This window comes from Myotis nattereri, assembly GCF_964212035.1.
Source record: "Myotis nattereri genome assembly, chromosome: 8".
Classification (NCBI taxonomy): Eukaryota; Metazoa; Chordata; class Mammalia; order Chiroptera; family Vespertilionidae; genus Myotis; species Myotis nattereri.
The window spans coordinates 71,482,299-71,505,496 of NC_138083.1; the positions used below are offsets into that span (position 1 = coordinate 71,482,299).

The following is a 23,198-nucleotide window of genomic DNA, read 5'->3' on the forward strand; positions in this document are numbered from 1 at the left end:
CTGGTAGAGGCAGCGTTGGAGTGTTGCATGTGTCATATTCCTAAGTCCTGGGCTCACCCTTCCACGCCCACCTCCTGGGCCTGTCACCTTGTGTCACCACTCCAGCCTTTCTTTCCATACAGATGGCTTTCTATTAAAGTAATCATCTGTTTAGCACATACTGACATGCCTCTCATTTGCACTGTACTAGATACTTAAATAGAGTTGAGTTTCTCAAATCTACATAGTCAATGAAATAAAAATACCCCTGGAATATTTTTCAAGTTACTCCCCTCCGGTTGCCTTCTTCCTTCTCTTCTCCTGTCTCAGCCACATTTATTAAATGTGATGGCTGCACTTGCGGTGGGGCTTTCTTCAATTCCCACCTCTTCCCAGAGCGGCCCTCATGAAGAGCACTGTTTTCTTTGTTGCTAAAGCCAAGGGTGGTGATTATTATATCTTATTATTATCCATCCTTCTACTTGATTCTTTTAGTATTTGATGATGCTCCCTCCTTGAAACTCTTCCTGTCCTCTTTTTAATTAAATGTTTTTTAAAAAATATGTTTTTATTGATTTTAGAGATAGAGGAAGGAAGAGGGAGATAGAAACATCAATGAGAGGGAAACATCAATCAGTTGCATCCTGCATGCCCCAGCCTAGAACCCAGGGATATATCCTGACCAGGAATTGAACCAGCGATCTCTTGGTGCATAGGACAACGCTCAATCCACTGAACCAATCTGCCCAGCTCTTCCTGCCCTCTTGATTCAATGATGTCATCTCTCAACAAAATGAAGGGGCCTGAGATTTACCTCATTTGCAGGCTTATGAGTTAGGCTGTGAGTTTCATAGATGTTGGCAGGAGATGTGAGTCTCCTGGGTCAGAGACAAACTACTTTGTAATTCACCCACCTCAAGCAGCGTGAGTTTCATGTTTGCAACAGTTTTGTTTTGTTTTCTTTTGTTTTTGTCCCCCAGGTCCTGTAGGGATGATGTAGGGGTGGATCAAGGTGGGGCTTGTATACAGTAGGTTGGTGTCATAGCTGAGGGACCCTGTCTTGGGAAACCCCAATCTTTTATTACTATCTTTTTTCTTTGCCATTTGCATGGAAAATTTTTTTCTATCCCTTCACTCTCATCCTGTGTGCATCTTTTGTTCTGAGGTGGGTCTCTTGTAGATAGCATATAGTTACATCATGTTTTTGTGTCCATTCAGCTACCCTATGTCTTTTGGTTGGAGCATTTAATCCATTTACATTTAAAGTTATTATTGATAGGTATTTGTTTATTGCCATTTTAATTCTGTACGTCTATGTTTCTCTCTCTGTTTCTTCTTCTCATTACAGCAGTCCCTTTAGCATTTCTTATAGTGTTGGGTTGGTGGTGATGTAATCCGTTAGCCTTTTTTTGTCCAGGAAGCTCTTTATTTGATCGTCTATTTGAATGATAGCCTTGCTGGACATAGTAATCTTGATTTCAGATCCTTGCTTGCCATTACGTTGAGTACTTCATGCCATTCCCTTCTGGCCTATAGAGTTTCTGATGAGAAATCAGGTGTGAGCCTTATGGGAGCTCCTTTGTAGGTAACAGTTTGCTTGTCTCTTTTTTTATTTTTTTATTTTTAATTTTTATTTATTTATTTATTTATTTATTGCTTAAAGTATTACAAAGGGTATTACATATGTGCCCATTTCATCCCTCCGCCCTAGGTCTCTTTTTTTAAAAATATATTTTATTGATTTTTTACAGAGAGGAAGGGAGAGGGATAGAGACTTAGAAACATCGATGAGAGAGAAACATCGATCAACTGCCTCCTGCACACTCCCCACTGGGTTTGTGCCCGAAACCAAGGCACATGCCCTTGACCGGAATCAAACCTGGGACCCTTGAGTCCACCGGCCGACACTCTATCCACTGAGCCAAATGGGTTAGGGCAGTTTGCTTGTCTCTTGCTGCCTTTAAGATTATCTCTTTGTCTTTAATTTTGGGCATTTTAATTATGATGTGTCTAGGCATGGGCCTGTTTGGATTCTTCTTGCTTGGGGTTCTCTGTGCCTCCTGTACTTGACTTTTTCCTTCACCAGGTTAGGGAAGTTTTCTGCCATTATTTCTTCAAACACGTTCTCTATCCCTCTCTCCCTTCCTGCCTCTTATGACACACCTGCTCTTCTAATATTGTTACATTTCACTTTATCCCACAGCTCCCTCAAGCAGTCCTACTGTTTTTTAATTGTTTTTTTTTCTTTTTAGTTCTCTGATTGATTTTTTCAACCCTGTCTTCTAATTCACTGATTTGATCCTCAGCTTCCCCTAATCTGCTGTGTATTCCCTCATGTGTGTTCTTTATTTGTGCCATGTCATTCTTTATTTCTGACTGTTCTTTTTTCATAGTTACTATATCTTTTCTCATGCTGTTGAGCATCTTTACCATCATTATTCTGAAGTCTGTTTCAGATACATTTCTTATCTCCATTTCATTAATTTCTTCTGTAGAATTCTCTTGTTCTTTCATTTGTGGGTTGTTTCTTTGTCTCCTCATTTTGGCTGTCTGTCTGGGTTTGTGACTATGTATTATAGATCTGCTACACCGCTCAATCTCTAGTGCAGGACAGAGTCATAAGCTGTTTCTGACTAATTAGATCAGGCTGCAGACTGATAGGATTCCTCTTGATTTGCTCGCAGGCAATCGCCCACAGGTGTGGCAAGGTTTTTTCAGTAGGGTGGGGTAATTGTTTCTGCCTGGAGGCTAATTGTTATTCTCAGTCTCCTAAAGGGGCAAGGTGTTTTCCAATAGGGTGGACCAGCTGTCTTCCCCCCAGGTAATGCCACCTATAATAGCAATTGTCTGTGCGAGAAAGATGACCTTTGCAGTGTGAGGGAATGATTCAGATTCAGCTCAGGAAACCCTGGAGTCTGCCTTCTCAGCTCAAACCCCAGAGTCCTCGATCCTCGCTTCTGCTCACCCAGCTCCAGTCCACTCTGCTGTCCCTCTGCCGGAGCACAAGGTGGGTGGCTCCACAGGGAATTTTTTGTGTTGGCCCTTTAAGAGGATGCCTGAATTTCCAGCCATCCCTCCCTGGCAGACAGCTACCTGCTGCTTTTCACAGCCAGATACAATGTGGGTACCTTCTCAGTTCTGGTGCTCTCTGCAGGAGCCCCGCTCAGGAATTAGACCCCAGAGTTCTCAGTGGCAACCCCCCACAGCTGAGATATCTCTCTCTGGAACTTCAGCTGCTGTCTGGAAGGGCCCCACCAGCCCTTTCGTGCCTCCGCCATCCTACCAGCCTCCATGCCGTCTCCACTTTTGGTCCTCGATTATCAGGTTCTCTCTAGTGAGTCTTCTGTTGAGTATTCAGTAAGTTTTTCTGTATTTTATTTGTAACTCCAGTTTGGACCTGGGAGCGTAACTGTGCCGCATCCACTTAATCCATCACCATTTTTTAGCCTCCTTTTATTAATTATCTTTATTGAGATATAATGTACAAACCATTAGTTCCGAAAGTCTACAATTTGATGGTTTTGGTGTATTTACAAAGCCATGGCACCATCATCCCATGCTTTGTCTTTCCTTCTTTTCACATGAGAAAACAGCCCCTTTAGAACAATCCCGGGGCTTTGGATTTCTAGAAGGATGCATTCTCTCAAATCCATCTGCTCTGGATGCCTCCCCCCTCCTCACCCCGTGCAGCTCATCTCTGAGCACCCTCACCTACTCTGACCTGGAAATCCCCCCTCTCCACTCGTTCTTCCCTCCCTTACTTTCTCAGACCTTTTCATCAGTATCTTCCCTCTGCCCATCCTCCGTTTACACATTTCAGGTCTTGGTTCTAGCTCATCGAGGCCACAGTGCACAGGAGCTTGGAGAGAGTGTTGGGCAAGGCTGACCTGCTTCTTGCTCTCAGAGTTTTCCTTCTGGAAGACATTAAGCAACTAATCACAGAGTTAAACATTTCATTACAAATGTGGCCAGGCTACCGGGGGCTGGGGGGTGGGAGGAGGGAGAGAGGGCAGGATTACGCCTACCAGGTAAGTGCTCCAGGAAGACGTGGCCTTTGAGAGCATTCTGTCAGGTGAACTGGAAAGAGTCAAAGGGAGATTGTGCCACTTTGGGAGATGGCAGGTGGGCAGGCCCTTCACCACCTGCTCGTCCTCGTGGCTCAGAGCTACGGCTCGGCTCCTGGGGATTGATGCCAGGACCCTCCTGACTCCGCAGGAACTGTGGACCCAGAAATCAACCCCCAGTGAGCAGCCAGCCAAGCATGCAGTGGGCCCTTGGGAGCGCTTCAGCACAGCTAATCAGAAATGATTTATGTCCACTTAGGTTTCTCTTAACTTTTAATAAAGAATAATCAAAAGCAATTCTCTAGAGACTGCCAAAGAGGCACAAATATGGTCTTAAGAGAATCAAAGTGCCAGGCTCTAGCGAGTTCCTAAATGTCAACGCCTTTGAAACAGTGTGACTCAAAGTGAAAAGAATATTCATTACAAACGAATTGTGGGAATTTTACCTAAATATTATCTAGCCAGGAGATTTCTGGAGCAATTAGAACAAATTCCAGCTGCAAATGCTGGGCTTTATTCTACTTTTCTTTTTTTTCTTTTTTAATCCTCACCTGAGGATATTTTTTCCATTGATTTTTAGACAGAGTGGAAGGGAGGGGGAGAGACAGAGAGAAACATTTATGTGAGAGAGACACATCTATTGGTTGCCTCTTGCACTGGCCCTGACCAGAGCTGGGGATCGAGCCTGCAACTGAGGTATGTGCCCTTGACTGGAATTGAACACAGGACCCTTCAGTCCATAGGCTGACGCTCACCACTGAGCGAACAGTCTGGGGTTACTTTTTTTTTTTAAATCCTGGAAGGCTTCCAGGAAGGACCCTGTATTAGAACAGTGCCTGTAAAACAGGCATAATGTTCTGTTGCACACGGTTCCCTCTTATTAAAGACCATGATGCTTCCCTCCTGCCGATTGTAAATCAATTACAAGCCTGCATGCTCTCTCTGAAATAATGACAGTCATTTTTACCGGCTCGGTCTTATCTCTTTGTGAAGGGAGTAATGTCATGACACACAAGAGCAGAGAGGATGGGGAATTGCAAACCGGCGAGGCTGTTACAAGATACCTTGATCGCTAATCGGGTCCCATGAAAACAGCAGACTCTCCGGGGCATCAGGTGCTTCTCTTGTTGTTCTCTCTAGGACAGTGGTTCTCAACCTTGGCTGAGCATTAGAATCACCTGGGAATCTTTTTAAAACCCTGATTTCTGGGCCTCATCTTCCGGAAATTCTGTTTCTTTGTTATGGGGTGGGGCCACAAGATTAGTAACAAAGAAACAGAATTTCCGGAGGATGAGGCCCAGAAATTAGGATTTTAAAAAGATTCCCAGGTGATTCTAATGTGCAGCCAAGGTTGAGAACCACTGCTCTAGGAGGATCCTGAAGATGAGGGCCCGGGGATGGGAGGCCCGGGGGTGGGAGGAAGCACGTGTGCTAGGGTCAGGCATATTCAAGTGCGGGTGCTTGCGACCTCTGCTCTTGCAAAGAGTGTGCTTTCAGACCAAGACAGTTTATTCCACACAAAACACTACAAACTATGGGAAGGTGGAATTCAACTTATTTTCAAGGAGACAGATTCAAGAGGAGAAAGAAAAAAAGAGAGAACAAGGCCATTGAGTCAACTGTAAAGTGCCTTTTTCAATTGAGAACACATGTGTCCCCTGGAGGGGTGAGTTGGAAAAAGGTTCGCCTTCTGGGCAGATTCAGCCCCCCGGCGGGGCGGGGGGGGGGGGGGGGCGCACATAGCCAGGCAAGCAGACAGAGCCTTTGGGCAAAGGAAACAGTCTTTGCTTGACCTCTCTGCCTCAGTTTCTGCGTTTGTAAAGCAGGAGTATTAATAGGACTTGTCTCAGGCTTTATCATGCATCAGAATCACCAAGAGCCTCTGTTTAAACAAAAAATGGGACCCCACCCCTTGAGTTCCTGATTTATTAGGTCAGGGGCGGAGCCTGAGAATCTGCATTTCAGCACGTTCCCAGGGGTGCCAATGCAGGGGGCCTCGTGACCACACTTTGAGAAACACTGCTCTAGATCTTTCTGAGAACATTGCCCTTTCCATGCCAGCCTTGTTTTCCTCCAGGAAGTTTGGTGTTTCAGTACTTACTCGACTTTATGTTTTACCCTTTATGCTGTTTGTTGGAATCTTCACCCAGCCTGTAAATTCCTCTGGGCACAAATTATACTTTCCACACGCTACTCTCTCTCATTTTCTGTTTTGTTAAATAATGAGTACATTTTCAGTGTGATCCATAATAGAATAAGGAAAGGGGAAAACAAATCTCAGGCTACTGAGCCTAATCAGCAACATCTGCAAGTGGATAGCAGCCCAGGAATTCTCTTAAAAATTTCCATTTCTAACAAGTTCCCAGGTGATGCGGATGCTGCTGGCCCAGGAACCACCCTTTGCAAAGCACGTGCCTAGGGATTTTAAGAGCGTCAAGTGAATTCTATCATGTGAGCCAGCTAACACAATGCCAAGCACAGACTGAGCCCTCGCCAATGTGACTTGTACTAAATAAGTGCTCAGACAAATCTCATTGCATTAATACATTTATCAAACCCAGTTATGGGATGCTATGTGTGGGAGACAGGGTGCCTTTTCAGAGGAAGATGGGTTATTTCAGGGGTGCTCAGCTCCCCTACCCTGTCAGTGTTCTGTGGAGGTCAGCTTTGCCCCAGTTTTTAAAGACATAGATTTCAGAGCAGACTACCAGCCAAGAAGGCAGTGGCTCACTGGATTTCAGGACACCCCTGTATACATCCTGTAGGGGGAGGCAGACAGAGGGTGCTGAGTGAGAGGGATGCTACCAGTGGTTTTTCTTTGAAGTTTTTTTATTTTATTTATTTATTTATTTAAAAATATATTTTATTGATTTTTTACAGAGAGGAAGGGAGAGAGATAGAGAGTTAGAAACATCGATGAGAGAGAAACATCGATCAGCTGCCTCCTGCACATCTCCCACTGGGGATATGCCCGCAACCCAGGCACATGCCCTTGACCGGAATCGAAGCCGGGACCTTTCAGTCCGCAGGCCGACGCTCTATCCACTGAGCCAAACCGGTTTCGGCTTAAGTTTTTTTAAAAAATATATTTTATTGATTTCAGAGAGGAAGGGAGAGAGAGAGAGAGAAATATCAATGAGAGAGAATCATTGTACGCCTCACAATGGGGATTGAGGCGGAAACCGGGCATGTGCCCTGACTGGGAATCAAATTATGACCTCCTGTTTCATAGGTCGACACTCAAACACTGAGCCACGCCGGCTGGCCAGGTGTGATAGTATTCTTTATGATTTAGTGCCCCTAACCCTGGGCACTGTGCCTCTTGGCTGCTCAAGGCTCGCAGCTCCCACTTCCCCCCGAGACGTGTCCTGGGTCAAATTCAAACTTTCTTTCTCCCCCCAACTTGGAAGGCCAGGGCCAATTCCTGACTCCCATGGGGTTCAAATGCTGGCTCCTTGCTTCAAGGTGGGATCAGCCCTGTGGTTTGCTCCACGCTCTGGATTCCAGTTTGGACCACACCCTTGCTGAGCTCCTCGCCTTGCCCTCTCCTGCACCCCATCTCCTGAGAGCTCTCAGTAAGTACCGTGCCTCAGACCCTGCGTCAGGGAGCCTGAGCTGAGGCACTGGGGCATTTGCTCAGTTGGCTCCTAGACTCAGAGGGGCTAGAACAGCGGTTCTCAACCTGTGGGTCGCGACCCCTTTGGCAGTCGAAAGACCCTTTCACAGGGGTCGCCTAAGACCATCCTGCATATCAGATATTTACATTACAATTCATAACAGTGGCAACACTACAGTTATGAAGTAGCAACGAAAATAATTTTATGGTTGGGTCACAACATGAGGAGTATTTAAAGAGCCAGAAGGTTGAGAACCACTGGGCTAGAAGATGATTCGGATTTAGAACAACAGACCTAGGTCTGAAAGACTTTGCCACAGAGGAAAGGAACCCTGCCCTGAAATTTCAGAGCAAAGATATACGTATGTCTGAAAAGGATTTCAGGAGCCAGAAGAAAATTTCCAACAAACCAGAGTGGTAACACGGGCCTAAGAAGGAATCTTCCCTCTGCATCGCCCATGTCATGCTTCTCTCTGGCTTTTCCCAGGACTTGGACTTCCCTTCTTTCCTGGCATCCCCACATTCGCATTCCTGTGCATTTACATGGCACTGATGTCTTGTTTGGGAAGGTTTGCCACCACCTTGTCTCTTGGCTGTGGTCCTGTTTCAGCTCCCGGCATAGCCACTGCTCTCTGCCTCCCTGTGTCCATGCAAACCTGCTCCATTGCCTATGGGCCTGGGTTTCTGAGTTCTTTCCTGCTTAATGACCCCTCCCCTTGCGTTCTCCCCTTGCAGTTCCTCTGTCTGGGGCTGAGAAAGTGGCTGGGACTTGTGCTCCTTACACATTCACTCTACTGGGCCTCTCCCCACCGCTGATCTTCTAGAGTGCCTCCTGATCTCTATTTCTGGATTCCTGAGTGACTGCATCTGCCTTGACCTTCTGTCCGGTCTCGTCTCTCTGAACTTGCCCTTCATTTCCCCTTGCCCACAGTCCATCACAGCACTGTTTCCTCTCGTGGCGCTGGGCCCTCCTGCTCGTCCCTGTCCTGCTGCTGCCTGCTCCCAATATGACAAGTGTGATTATCAAAAGGCCTGTTTTCTAGAGATTTTATAAGACAACCTGCAATTTCCTATCCTTCGATGGGAGAAAGGCCAGTGGTTCGGGAGCTAGACAGAAAAATGTGAATCGTTCAGGGGGACGTGCTTAATCCTCTCTGATCCGGCTGGGTATGACATCATTAAGAAGAAAAGTAAATCATACTGGAGGAGACATCAAAATACAATTTAAACTACATGTGAAAAATGAATGTTTTGTACTTAACCAGCCCTTTGCTCTTTGCTTTAGTTTCTTATTGCTGATATAACAATTAAACAAACTCAGTGGCTTAAAAACAACACAGATGTATTACCTTCCGGTTTTGGAGGTCAGAGGTCAGAGCTGGGTTCTGCTGGGCTGAAAGCAAGGTGTCGGCTGGGCTGTGTTCCTTCCCGCCCCTTCCCTCGCTCCTGGAAGCTGCCCGAATGCCGTGGCTCCTGGCTCCGTCCTCCGTCTGCAAGCCCTCCATCCTGTCTCTCTGACCTGTGTCTGTCACCACGTCTTCTTTGTCTCTGTCCCCTCTGACTCCCTCCTTCACACCCAAGGTCCCTGGTGATTGTACTGGGACCACCTGGGTAACTTCCAGGTCTTTAATCCCAGCCCCTTCTGCCATGGGGGGTGACACAGTCACCGGTTCCAGGGATTCGGATGTGGACATCTTTGGGGGGTGTTTTCCTGCTCACCCCACTTTGTGCAGCTAATTTCATGTTCATTTGAGAGCTCCACTAATGCCAGACTATGCCTCAGGTGCTGAGTGTTCCACACGCCTTCTCATTCATTCGTCATAATAACTCTGTCAGATAGACACCGGGGTCCAACCCGTTGCATATATGAGGAAACTGACGCTCAGCGAATACATTGCCCGCCCAAGTGTGCACAAATTGAACATTTGATTGCGTGTTTGACGATCAGTTCCTGTCCTGTCTTTCCCTAGCTCCAGCCCTGTCCTCTTACAAGTATCTAAATAACTGTAGTCTCCCGAGACTCCCTGTGGCCCCTGAGGGACCAGCATATCCAGGAGGGGATGCCTTAGATTTGGAAACAATTGCAGACGAGGAGTTTTATACCAGACTAGAGGCTCAGTGCGTGAAATCGCGTGAGACCCAGACCCGGCTCGCCGAGGGACCCAGCATCAAGTCCCACCAGTGCCGTGGGACCCATCAATGCACCTCATGGTGACTGGTCTTTGGTCGTTATGGCGTTACAACCACTGGGTTTTTATTACATAGATTGGCTTATGTATTTATTTTGGCACATTATATTTTTATCTTCCTTATCCTCACTAGTCCATATTCTTATGAACATATACTTCAGTTGTTATGGTTTTCATAAATTTTATCAAGTGGATGGCCATTTCAGGCTGAAGACTTGGGTCTTATTTTAGTGCAGGACAGTGACCTGGTATTTCTTGGGATGCGATTTGTGCTCCTTTCACTCGGCTCTCTTCCTTAGGACACCCGTTACCGTGTGGTGGTTAGTTGTCTGGTCTCCGCTTTCTTCATCAGTCCGTCTCTCCAGTTTCTTTCATCTCTGCTTGTTGGCTTCTGGGTTCTGTTTTTCAAGCCTGGTCACAGGTCGCTGGTTTTCTGCGGCGTCGGTCCTGCGACTCATCCACTTCAAATGCCCTTTGAATTCTGCAGCCGGCATTGTTTGTTTCCTGTAATTCTTCCCTTATCTTCTCTAGGTTTATTTTCTTTTTTGGTACATTTCCTTTGCCACTCACCTCTCAGCTCCTGTTTCTTAGAGCCCATGTGTCAATATCACTCTTGTTTTCTCCTTTTTTATCCTCTGGATTTCTTAGCTGTTCAAAGCCTGGGACGGAAAAGCCTGAGGAAAAGTCGGTGTCTCCTGAGCTGTCTGGCTGGGACATTTCTGCTTATTTGCCTTCCACCTTCTACACAGCACCCCGCCCTCCACGCCTTGTCATTGTCCTTGTTTTTGGCCCTCAGCGAAGGAATGGATAGCAAAATCGGTGGATCCTGGTCACACCCCCACACCCGTTGCTCACACTGTCCCACATTTGGGAATGGGGGGCTCCAGGGGGTGAGTGATGGGGAAGTAGTGACCCCCACATTAGAGCCACACCGGTGGTGTTTCAGGACGGGCTCTGAGCCGATGCCCTGCATTTGGATCCCAGCTGGGCCGCTTCCCAGCTGTGCAAACTTGGGCCTGCGGTGTCACTCCTCGAGCTTCGGCTTCCTCATGTGTACAGACGATGTGCGCCCACCTCAAGGGCTTTGGTGAGGCATTAATGGGAAGGCATGTAACACAGCCCGTAACAGTGCATAGTCACCATTAGCTTAAAAAAAGAAAGAAAACTGTGTCCATGCTGTTGAGTAAGTCAGTTTAGACGACCTCCACCCATCACTCACTCCATTGTATCCGCCACGGTGGGTGGCCCTGCAGAGCCTTGCGCAACAGCGGGGGTGGGGGGGTGGGGGGGGGCGGAATGGGCTCTTTGGCGTCTCCATCTCTTCCCAGCCCTCCTCTACATTTGGCCAACTCTTCCTCAAATCAGGGCACATCCCTGCAATTTTCCAGAATTTGCTCCACTTTCTCTGCACTATTTTGGGAAGGGAGATGTGCTTGGAGCCTGGGTGGTTCTCCATTGTCTGATTCTACTTGTGCCCCGAGGCAGGTGGTTGGCAGGTTCAGCCCCAATGAGCTTCCTTCCCCTCCCATTTCCTTCTGTTGTTTTTTTAATCATCTGGTTCAGTTTCTGGTATGGGAGGGGCTTGTGACTACCTCATATACTGCCATGGCTTTTTAAAAATACCAGTTCTTTTATTATTTTCAAGTATAAAGACAATACATGGTTGAGGCATAAAGTCCAGAGAATGCCAAAGAGTAAGTCACTATCAGCTCCAATCAACCTGTCTAGTCTGTAGCAAGTCCTTGGCCTCCTGCTCGTTGCCCTCCCCTGCGGTCCCACCTCAATCACCGGGCCCCACCCATTGCAAGGTGGCTCCACCCTCTCTGGTGTCCCAGCCCTGACACCTCCCCCGGGGGCGGTGGAAGACAACACGGATGAAAGTGGGCCGTGCCTGTGGTGGAACTGTTTTCTTTGTGCAGGAAATGAAGAAGACTTGGGGGCATGGGGGAACTAATAAATCACAAGGCTTTCCTAAATCCAACCAGACCATTAAAACACTCAATTTTACTTTTGGGAAAAATATTTAAATGAAGGCAGGCTGTGAGGAGAAGGCCTGAGTGAAAAGAATGCTCGGCTTGAAGTTGGAAACCCTGGATTAGGGACTTATTTGCTCCACATATTTACTTAACTTCGCCACCATGCGAGTTCTGAGAGCAGCAATAATAGACACTCAAGCAAGTCTGTGAGGATTAAAAAGGAGATTCAGGGTGCTTAGTAAATACTCAAACTGCATCTTCATGCCTGTGTTTTTTCCCTGTGTGTGTTACCAGTTTTTATAACCTGCTGCTGTAAAAGGATCTCATTCAAACTCAGAATGTCACCCCTACAGTTCAGGAGGGTAAAGGCAAAGACACTTGTGCAGTCACCTTGATTCTGTCTTGTCGAGAGCTTTCCTGGCACGGTGCTGGAGATGAAAAGAGCAAAGTCCGCTCTCTGGGAGCTCCCAGGACACAGTGGGAAGTTTGTGCCACACACACACAGAGTGACTAGCTCCCTGAAGGTGGTGTGACAGTTGGGGGAACTTACCTGAGAACCTGATGAGCCGAACTGGGTTTTAAGGGAGAGGGAGTATCCCTAGGGACACAGGAGATCCCAGGCAGAGGAAAGAGCATATGCCACGGAGGGGAGGTGCTGAAAAGTCCCCGTCCATACTCTACCCTGGGGCCAGGATGGTCCTTGGTGGGTGGGACTCAGAGCCTGTGTTCGGGGTACCAGGACACCAGTGGGGGCCAGGCTGTTTTTGATCACTTCATGGGTTGGGTTTTTACTAATCTGTGTCTCCCTTTGGAGGAACTGTGTGGATCCTGCTTAAGAGGTGAAGGAAGCCTTAACTGGTTTGGCTCAGTGGATAGAGCGTCGGCCTGCAGACTGAAAGGTCCCAGGTTCGATTCCGGTCAAGGGCATGTACCTTGGTTGCGGGCACATCCCCAGTAGGAGCTGTGCAGGAGGCAGCTGATCAATGTTTCTCTCTCATCGATGTTTCTAACTCTATCCCTCTCCCTTCCTCTCTGTAAAAAAAAAAAAAAATCAATAAAATATATTAAAAAAAGAAGAGGTGAAGGAAAATGGGAGGAAGGTTACGGGGCTAAGTGCCAACCCCCAAGTGCAAGCTGAGCAAGGAGCCAGGTGTTTAGAAGCGGCCTGTGCCCACTCTCATCTGCCCTCTTGAATCAGCTCAGCAACAATGTTTATTCTTGAATCAACCAGCCATGGAAACTCCTTATGATGGAAAGCCACGCCTTCCCCCCTCCCCCACAGCCTTCCAGGGCGTGGGATGGGTGGAGCCTCCAGGCTCCAGGTCACCTGGGAGCACTTGATGATATGATTTCTCCTCTCCCTTCCTCTGTCCTGCAGCAATGGAACGGCAGGGACACCGCGCTCATGGTCACCCGCGTGGTCAACCACAGGCGCTTCTCGGCCACGGTCAGTGTGGCGGACACTGCCCAGCGGAGTGTGAGCAAATACCGCTGTGTGATCCGCTCGGACGGTGGCTCTGGCGTGTCCAACTACGCTGAGCTGATCGTGAAAGGTGAGTGCCACCAGCCCTGCCTCTCCCCAGCCCGTGGGTGCGCGAGGGTTTCTTGGCTAAACCCCTGCAAAGGAGGGATGAAGGGGCCTTTGCTCCTCCGCTGCTTCTCCTCCTCTCATTCAGGAGCCATAGACACAACTTCCAATCCCACCTCCCCCTCCGAAAAGAGAGACATGTGGTAAAGTCATGCACTATTGCCTTGTTATTCAGAGTTGGGTCTTACTTGTAGGATCTATATGTTAAAGTCTGGGAATATGGAACGTAGAAGGCATCTCCGCATTCCGCTTCGTGTTGCACTTAAAGTTAGAAGAATCCACGTCCTTGTGTGTTGGTGGCACTTTGTTGAAGCGTTCAGAGAATACAGTCATTTCTGGGGGATTTTTTAAAATTGAAAACATGATATAATGGCAGTATTTTGGAAGGACTTTTGAAATCAGTAATTCCTCGCCCCACTGGCCTTGACTTCATTCTTTTCAGTTTTCCTGTTCCCCTTGACGTAGCACTGATACACCTCTAGTGCAGTATTCTCACTGCTTCCCTTTCTGCTGCTCAAGGAGCTGGGTGTCCCGCTTATCCTTGGGGGGCTGTGTAATCTTCGTTGTGGCGCTTAATGGCGGTGTGCTATTTCATCCAGTGGGTCACCGAGTATTTTCAAATCTGTTTGTACACCTTTAGGTAATTCCAGGTGTTTTTGTTTGTGCATCTTTCCTCTGTGCGTGCAACAATGAACTCCTCAACGGTGTTCCTCAGAAGAGAACATTTTTATTCTATTGAACAGGATTATTCCCTTGGATAAATTCCCTGGGGGTAGAGTTGGTGGGCCAAAGAATATGAGCATTGTTATGGATTATCTTTGTTTTGCAATATTGCTTCTGCAAGAAACGGTTTGACACGTTACACTGGCAACAGCAGCATATGAATGTACTCGTTTCCCAGCGTTACGTTCACCGATTAAAATTTTAATATAGCATAATTTAGTGGATGAAATAATGAAGCTGTTCTGCTTGTGTTAGCTGTGGAATGGTACCTGGTGTGTTTGAAGGTAACAGCATGATCACCCCCGCTCCCCCAGAAGGCTCCTGAGTGTGTTTCCTTGGCTGGTATGAAACCCTTGCCCTCTCTTTGCTGGCCCCATGGAACTGGTGGCCTGTCCTGGGCCAGACTGGGGTTTGCAGTCTGGGATTCTCTCTCCTGGGCTGTCCTGACTCTATGTGTGTTCACATGGCTGACTCCCGGCTTCCTTGGCCCCCCATTCTGGTGATTGCATTCTTACATCACCCTGTCTCTTTTTCTATATAGCAACATCACACTTCAACATTACAGTTTTCCTTGGTTTCCTGGTAATTTCCTGTCTCATCCTTCAGGATATAAGCTCTGTGAAAGGAGGGGCATCTTGGTTCAGAGTAAGCCCCCGGAGCTTAGCGGAGAGCCTGGTCCAAGTGCTGAGCACCAGAACCACATCCGTATGAAACCGTGTGTTTGACTGTGTGGACCTGCACGATCCTTCGTATCAGCAGGCTCACCCTTAAAACCTTTGTTGAATGATGGATGAGTGAATGGATTATTGGCCTCAGCAGGAATTCATTTCATCACCATAATGCGGTGAACACTTAGGCTGAAGTTCAACAAATTAGGCAGTCATGGACAAAACAACCAAGAGGGGAAAAAAAAATCATCTTCAAAATCGTTTATATTGAGTGCCATTACCATATAAAAGAAACCACATTTTGATTGCATTAGGCTCCTATCTTCGGGTTTTTTGGTGCCAATAGATTGATTTGTGTGACAAGTGGCCTTTGCAGGCCTTTCAGGTACTCAATGAATATGTAATTTCCTGAGCTCTCCCCCTGGAGCTCATTATACCTTTTGTGCGGTGGCCCTCCACACCGGAATAGAAGCCCGTGGGACAGCGGGCTGTGTCCTGTCATGCTCCCCGCACTTTCCACATGCCGGGCACAGCGCTGGCCCTGAGAGAGGGAGTGAATGACCGAGAGAGCGAGTGTCGCATTCTGCACTTTCACATCAGGGGGATGGAACCCAGTTGTGGGGGAGGGGTCTGGAAGGCCAAATGCAGAGAACTTTGGGACAGGATGTGAGTCCCATGGTGGACCATCGTTGCCTTTATTTGGTGGGGTGGCAGGGGTTGAGGGGACAAGTGATCGATCCTCGGCTGGCTGTGCAGCCTGGGCCAGAGTTCCGCCTGCAGGGAGCTGTGCGCTGGCCACGTTTGTGAACAAGAGCCAGCAGGCACTGCTGCTCTGAACCCCTCACCTGCAGCCCTCTCTGCTGTTTTAAGGGAGGTGCTGGGTAGCCTCCTTCCCAGTCTCCTTCCAATGGCGATGACAGGTAGGTGCTCCCTGTAACCGGGTCCCTTCTGATTACACCTTGATGGAATCCTTTATGGGATATCACTTTTTTAGCGCTCATTTCCCCCCCTCCCCCCTTCCTCCATGTGTTTTCTTCCTTTTTACATGCAGTTGGTGGGAAGGTAGAAGCTGGACACCTGACCCAGGTGCTGATTGCTATCTGTGTGGCCTTGACGCAATCATTTAAGGCTTCCTCTGCCAAGTGGGGACCAGAGCTCTCTCCCCGTACACTCGTGTGCTGAGCATATGAAAGGAGGGAGAAAATACAAAGTGGACCCAATGTGTGCTTGGGAACATTTGGGTCGTGGATTCCACACTAGGTCAGACTCCCTAGCCTGCTCCCGTCTCCACCATCACTGAGCCAGAAATCTGGGACAAAGGAAAAGTGGCTGTTCCTGCCTGAGCTCTGCCTCTGACCACGTGGGCCCCACTCCACCTGGCATCATTCATTCAGAACTCGGGGTTGGGAAGTCATTGTGCCGGGGGGTGGCAGGATCTGGCGGCCACTCTGATGGCGTTCACAGCAGGTTCTTGCACTGGGCCAAGCAGTGAGGCCCAGCCTGCGTCTCTGTCGCTTCATGCACAGGCATGGTTCGGGCAGCCTTGCTCACGGCTAACGTGCTATCCTGGGACTGGGAGCCTCTGTGCTTCAGAAGACGCCGCCTAATTTGAGTGCAGGTGATATCAAATGCTCAGCGCAACACACAGATCGAAATGAAAGCAAATTGGAATTACTTAATTCTGAAGGGCTGTTTATTGAGTTGTGATAACGTACCTGGGTATATATTAGATTGCTCTGTAATTGAGGTTTTGCTCAATTGACAATCCGGCCCCTTGACCTACCTGTTTCAGACCAGTGTTCACAAATGTGCTGATTCTCTCTCATTCCTGGTCTCCGATTCTCTTTGATTTCAAGGCATCTTAAGTTATCCCAAGGATGGAGTTCTCTTCGATCAAAGTGATGCAGACGGACGTGGTCCTGATGAAAATTCCTTAATGTAAAAACAATGTGTCATGGGTAGTGATTTTTAAATCGGGCTCCCGGCTCCATTTAACAACCTTCCATGGGCCCAGAGCCCTGTTATCAGTATGCAGATTAGTGCCCAGAAGAAATCTAATGCTGCTGCTGAGTCAGATGTTCGGATTTAAGTAATGATGCGACTTCCTGCCAGGGCAGCTGGGTAGTTTCAGGCGTAGGGATTTGGATGCCACCACACTTCCAGTCTCCGTCCTGGCCTCAGATCCTGTATTCTCTCTGGGCCTCAATTTCCTCATCTGTTCAATGGGGGTGAATATATTTAATTGGGTCCTTATGAGGGGAAGACATTATATGTATAGGTCCTGGCACAAAGTGGACACGCATGCAGTTACAGCTGTCACTGTCCATCATCATCTTTTACTGTCATAATAAGGCGTGATACTCGAGTAGGTGGTTCATGTTTCCTTGTCCTGCTTAAAGGAATGGCAAGCTGTACTGTAGAGATTTAGATTTAGTTATCTGCAGGTCTCTCTCCTTTCCTCCTCTGAAATGGAGTTGATGCCATCAAATGCAGCATATTGGTCAAAATCAGTTTCAGAAATGCTTCATTTATGTTGCACTGTCTTGTTTTTCATTAAAAAAATTAAAAAATATAGTTCTAATATTTAAATCCCTCTTGAAATAGTATCAGGTTTGGCCACTTTGAGCCTGCACCGGTAGGTAAGTGTGGCCGCTCCATTCTGGGGCGTGTGTTTCACACTCGCTCACTGCCCACTCTTGGCCTGTTTGGCTCACATAACTAGTCTAATTGCTTTAGGCATTTGAGTTTCCAGCCTCTGGGTTGGAGATTTCATGGCTGGAGTAGCTGACTTGTCCCTGTGTTCATTTGTGTAATAGTTTACTGAGTGATGTGTCAGGTAGTGTGATAAGCTCATCGTGTACTGGAAAGAGTGATACAAACCTATAATGCATGGCCATCTGGTTTGTGTCTGGCACCTGCTACACTCTCTTACTAATCCCATCAACCACTCTTTGCTATACGTGCTGTTAGTATCTCCCTTGTACAAATGAAAGAATGGTGACTCAGAGAGGTTAGGTAACTTTCCCAACATCACACAGCCTGTATGTGGCAGAGTTAGGATTTAAACCTAGACTTGCTTGTGCCTCAGGTCATGCTCTTTCTTATACCACATTTATTACAAAATCCAACATGGGAGGCCCTGTAAACAGGTGTGAGCTGAGGAAAAACAGAGGGTGGAACAGCTGATGCAGTTGGGGAGTGTCGGAAGGCTTCTAAGAGTGGTCCCATCCACGCTGGACAGCCTGGGTCACAGTTGTGAGACGTGAGTGGGTGGATGTTTGAGGCTGGGAATGTAGGCAGAGGGGGCATTTGAAGAGCAGAGTTGGAGCTTTATTCTGTGGAAGTCAGAGGGCTCGGATGGTGCCCTCCATCCATGGTCCACGACAGCGGTACACACACTCTCTTGAGGCTGGACCTCTGCATCCATCTCTTCTCTTCCCTGGTCCTTCCTGTGCCCAGTGGAAAGTCACTGTCAGGCCGTGGCTGTGGAGAAAGGCATTGCCTCTGTTTGAAGAGGAGTGAAGGTCAGAGGCATATGGGATTGGGACCTCCAGAAGCCGATTCGGCAGGGACTCCAGTGTAAGAGGTTTATTTGGGGAATAGACAGACGAGACAGGGAGCAGGGCAGTCCTTAAAGGGGCATTTTCAAGCAAGTGACCACTGAGGGCATCTAGAGCTCAGTGCTGGGGGCACATTCGATGGAGTCGGGGTATTTGTACGCTCACCTCCACCGTTCATTGGGGCAGTAACTTCCTGGCACTTCTGGCTCATTGCTCAGGACACAGAGGGGAGCTCCTGGGGCTCTGGAGAAAGCCCAAGGCATCGAGGCTCAGACATGACAGGGAAGCTGGCCTGCGCTCAGGCCTGGGAGGCGGAAGTGGGATACAGCAGCTCCTGCTCCAGGGATCCTGTGGCAGCTGCAGCCTTTGAGGGGACCGGGCTGCTGTCCACCACCTTATCAGTGGGAGCAGCCGTAGGGAACACTGTGCTTGGAGAAGAGGCAGAGCCAGCAGCCACCCTGGACAGCCCTGGAGTCCAGTTCAGAACTGGACTTGGAGCATCCGCCCATCCCTGTTCTCTGCCAACCCTCAGAAGACAGAACTCTGGGGTGTGTGTGTGGGGGGGGGGGGGCTGGAGGTGGGAGCCATATTGCTCAGCAGGCTGAGAGCAGGCTTGGGGAAAAAAGCTTGGGCTGGGTGCTCTCCCTCCAGGGAGTACACCCGTGCCATTCCCTTCTCCCTCTCCCTCCCCCACAGGCACGTATCCCCTAACCTCTAAAGGTCCCCATGAGACTTGCAACCAGGGGAGCAATGGGCAGCAGCAGCTCGTCTTGGACTAACCCCCTGAACCTGTCTCCAGGGCCCCCTTTTCCCTGACTTCTCAGTGAGTGAAAGCAGCCCAGCCTGGGCTCTCCTGCTGCTTCTTCTATGCCCTTCCTTGTTTCACGGTCTAAGTATAATTTTGCTGCAGTCCATCAATTCTCATTTGCTTATCTACACGCACACACAAAGAGCCTGGCTGGAATCTGGCCTCTGCCCTGTAAACCCCGCTTCCTAGTCTACCCAGAACCCTGCCACTCTGCCACCTCTACATCCAGGGGTTGGCAAACCTCCTGTACAAGGCATGGGAGTCCTGTACAGTATTTTCAGCTTTGTGTTCCAAGTACTCAACTCTGTGGCTGTAGCACAAGCAGCCATAGAAAGTGTGTAAATGAATGAGTGTGGCTGTGTGCCAATAAAACTTTATTTTCAGAAATGGACGCAGGACTGGATTTGGTTCCCTGGCCAGGGCAGTTTGCTGATCACTGCGCAGGATCCTGCCCCGTCCCTGCCCTTTTCAATTGAAAGACTCTGCCGATTCCCCCCTCCTCCACTCCTACCCACCTGAGGTCTGTTCTCCATGCAGCAGCCTGAGTGATAATGTGAAAACAAGTTAAATCATGGTACTTCTTTGCTCAAAACCTATCACACTCAGAATGAAGTACAGCTTTCCTAACATGGTCTCTAGATCTGTCTGATTCCTGACCTCCCCATCCCCATAACTGTCCTTTCATTCTCTTCTCTAGCTACACTGGCCAATTTCTTTTTCCTCAAACCATATTGAGAATAGTTCTGACCTCAGGACCTTTGCACTTGATGTTCCCTCTTTGCCTGAAATGTTTTTCTTTTAGGTAATTATGCAGCTCATTTGTTTTGTTCACTGTGATCTGTGCTCAGACATTAGCTTCTCAGGGAGTCTCCCCTGGCCACCTTTAGCTGAAACAGCTCCCATGCCTACCTCTTGTCACTCCACCCCGGGGTCCTGTTCTGTGGTTTCTTCCTCGCTCTTCCCACTGCCTGCCGTTGTCATGTAGGTCTGTGTATTCCATGACCTCTTGCAGGAAGACACTGTTGGGCCCACAACACCTGGGATGGTAGTTGGCTTATCAAAGGGACTTAACCGTTTGCTCTATCCAGTGGAAAGGTCTCAAGTCCCCGCTTCACAGAGGCAATAGCATCTTCCACTCCTCTTCATGTCTTCCTGTTTCTAAGCTTCTCATTGTTGCTTGAACTCCTACCTTTAAACACGTTGCGTCTCCTTTATGGGCGCCTGTCTTTTCCTTCATGTATTTTTTCTTCATTATGTTTGTCCTAGTTATGGAAGCTGGAAGCTTTGTAATGCCCTGTGTCCCTCCTCTGGCCTTTTTTGTCATGCTCTGGTTGCAATGTGGGGGTCTCAAGTGACTGCCGTCGCCATCCTCTTATCCAGTCTGCCACGTTGCCATGCTGATGGTGGATTGAAAACCGCTGGACTTGCTTTAATGCCTGCCAGGGAAGGCTGGCCTCGGGGTGAGCCCTCCCTGTCCCCCCTGAGTCCTGCCCACTGGAGTAAACCTGCTCCCACTCACATCTAGACGGTTAACACCTTTTCATGTCAGACTTAGCCACCTCCTCCTCCCACTCCATGCCTGACCTTGGCTTTCCTGGCAGATACTATTTCAGGGAAACCTCAGCGTCTTCATCTGCTCTGCAAGCTTCATTCTCTGTAGAAAAATGTCCTGATGATCGGGATCTGGTTTTTTATCTTTCCTCAGTCATAGCTTTTATTCATGGGTGACATCACTTGTTTTTTAACCACGGCTGCCATTCAAATAGATTGCAGCTCAGAGGTCTTGGGTTCAAACCTGGTTATTCCCCGTCTTAGCTATGTGAATTGGGGGCATCATTTCATGGCTCCCTCATTATGACTCAGGACAGGGGCCATGGGTAGGTCCATCCTCTGTGAACAAGGAGCTGCCCATATGTTGATGCACGTCTGCGCCCATCTCTCTCAGCCCCACATTTGCAGCTGCCAGTCCTAGCCCCTGACTCCTGACTCCTGGATGATGTCACCGTTAGCTTTTTCTGGGAAGAGACAAAGGACAGATGGGAGGAACGTGGGAAACAACTAGAGAGAGAGAGAGAGAGAGAGAGAGAGAGAGAGAGAGAGAGAGAGTGTGTGTGTGTGTGTGTGTGTGTGTGTGTGTGTTGGGAGAGGGAGAACCAGGAGATACATATGTATCTTGTGTTCTATAGGGGCACAAAGACCAGCTTATTTTTGAAAAAGCGTACACGTGGATAAATAAAACCTAACGAGTATTGGTTTCCTTGAATTATTTTGACTTCTTCATCAGCGGCAAGCTGATGTGTTGCATTCACACTTTTAGCGCATTTGGAAATTAAATCAAACAGCAATTGCATTAAATTCTCATTCACTTGGAACATTACCCTCCTGTGTTCAAATGGAAGAATTATCTGGGGTATGGAATGAGCTGTGAGGGCTGGAGTTAGCTAACACTGTGGGCCATTTATTGCATGCCAGACACTGCCCTGGATGTTCCACACGGATTCCATTTCATCCTCGCGTGTTCTGGACCTGGGGAGGATGCTGAGGCCTGGTTACCCAGCCTCGTTAGGGTCTCACTGCCCGAGGTCTTGTCTCTCCTCCTGTGATTGATACTATTTTCTGGCTCTTCTAATGCTGATTTTCCATAATGTCCGATTCTGTGGCAGATACGCACAGAATATTGCTTCTGAGGACCTCAGTTTCAGGCTCAGTCAGACTCTGTGAAACCGGGGGCCCCAGATTCGGAAGGATGCTCCAGGTCACTGCCTCTGTCCCCCAACTGGAGACCAGTTCACTCTGAAATGTTACAGCCTCTGCCTACCCCCATGGTCCTTAACTGAGGGTGATCCTGTCCCAAAGGGGACATTTGGTAATGCCTGGAGGGCTTTTGAATGGTCACAGCTGGGAGGGAAGTACTGGCATCATAGAGAGTGGAAGCCAGAGACGCTGCTGACCTCCCTCTGATGCACAGGACAGGCTCCATCAAGAAGATTATCCAGCACCAAAGGCCACTGACTGGGCTGAGTGAGGTCGAGAAACCCTGACCCAGAGCTCCTCCCGTGGGAGGTATCTGTGTCTCTAATGCTCTCGTGTCCATGTGTAATCCTGTGGGCTTCTGGCCAGGTGGGGCGTGGGGTGTGGGAGAAAGGAGGTAGAGCTAGGTGTGTGGCCATGAAGAAGGGATTCAGCTTCCTTGAGGCCCATTCTCTGTCTGGAAAGTTCGCATTTGACTGGTTTATGCTGACTGGTGGTTCTGGGCCTCCTGCCTTCTGTCTTCTCACTACCCACGGAGCCCCAGGAAAAGGAGCACGCAGTGCTGGGAATGTGATGCTCCTGCTAACTCCCAGGCCAATAAAGCTGCTCCGTGTCTACCAAACACACGAGCCTCCCCTTCCACTACGTGGAGTTATGATTCAGGAGCAGCTGCCTAACCAGGGACTACATTTCCCAGCCGGCCTTGTTCTCAGTAGGACCATGTGATTTGTTCTTAAAGGAAGGTGAGCAGAAGGACTGCAGGTCTTTTGAGAGCCAAAGTGGTTAAAAAAGTAGGGAGTCATTCTCCACATCCCCTTCTCCCTCTTTGGTTGGATGAGTGTAGACAGCTCTAGAAGGTGACAGAGTCAAAATACCAGTCTTGCGTTCCTGCATCTCTTTGTGGAGAAAAATTGCCCATGAATCGGGCCTGTTATTTAAACAATCATAAACTATTCTGTTAAGCTACGATGCCCTGGGGTTTGTTACAGCAGCTAGCTTTATACTAATTAATACAAGTTGGATCAAGAGAAGTCATTAGCAAGCTCTCCAGGCTAGAAAACTTTCTAACCTACTTCAAAGGAGATGAGAAGATACTTTTTCCCTCTGCCACTAATACTGGGCTCAAAACTCCAATTTCAGTACAGCCCAAAATCTGGAAAATTATCCTTTTTTGTCAGGTGTTGCTTTTTAAAAAAAAGATAAAGTATCTCTTCCTAACCATTATTAATTGATGTAGAACCTACAAATTCCAGAATAACATGGGAGGGCAGGCAGT

The 23,198-nt window shown here is 48.2% G+C and overlaps 1 protein-coding gene across 9 annotated transcripts in view; it reads left to right on the forward strand.

Annotated features, from left to right (window-relative positions):
* The window catches only part of PTPRT (protein tyrosine phosphatase receptor type T), a 943,168-nt gene that overhangs the window by 362,404 nt on the left and 557,566 nt on the right, over positions 1 to 23,198 (forward strand). For all 9 annotated transcript variants that reach the window (XM_081096943.1, XM_081096945.1, XM_081096948.1 and 6 more), the window contains exon 6: positions 13,203 to 13,377. In XM_081096943.1, coding sequence (XP_080953069.1) covers positions 13,203 to 13,377 — 175 coding nt within the window. The remainder of the gene's footprint in view (positions 1 to 13,202; positions 13,378 to 23,198) is intronic.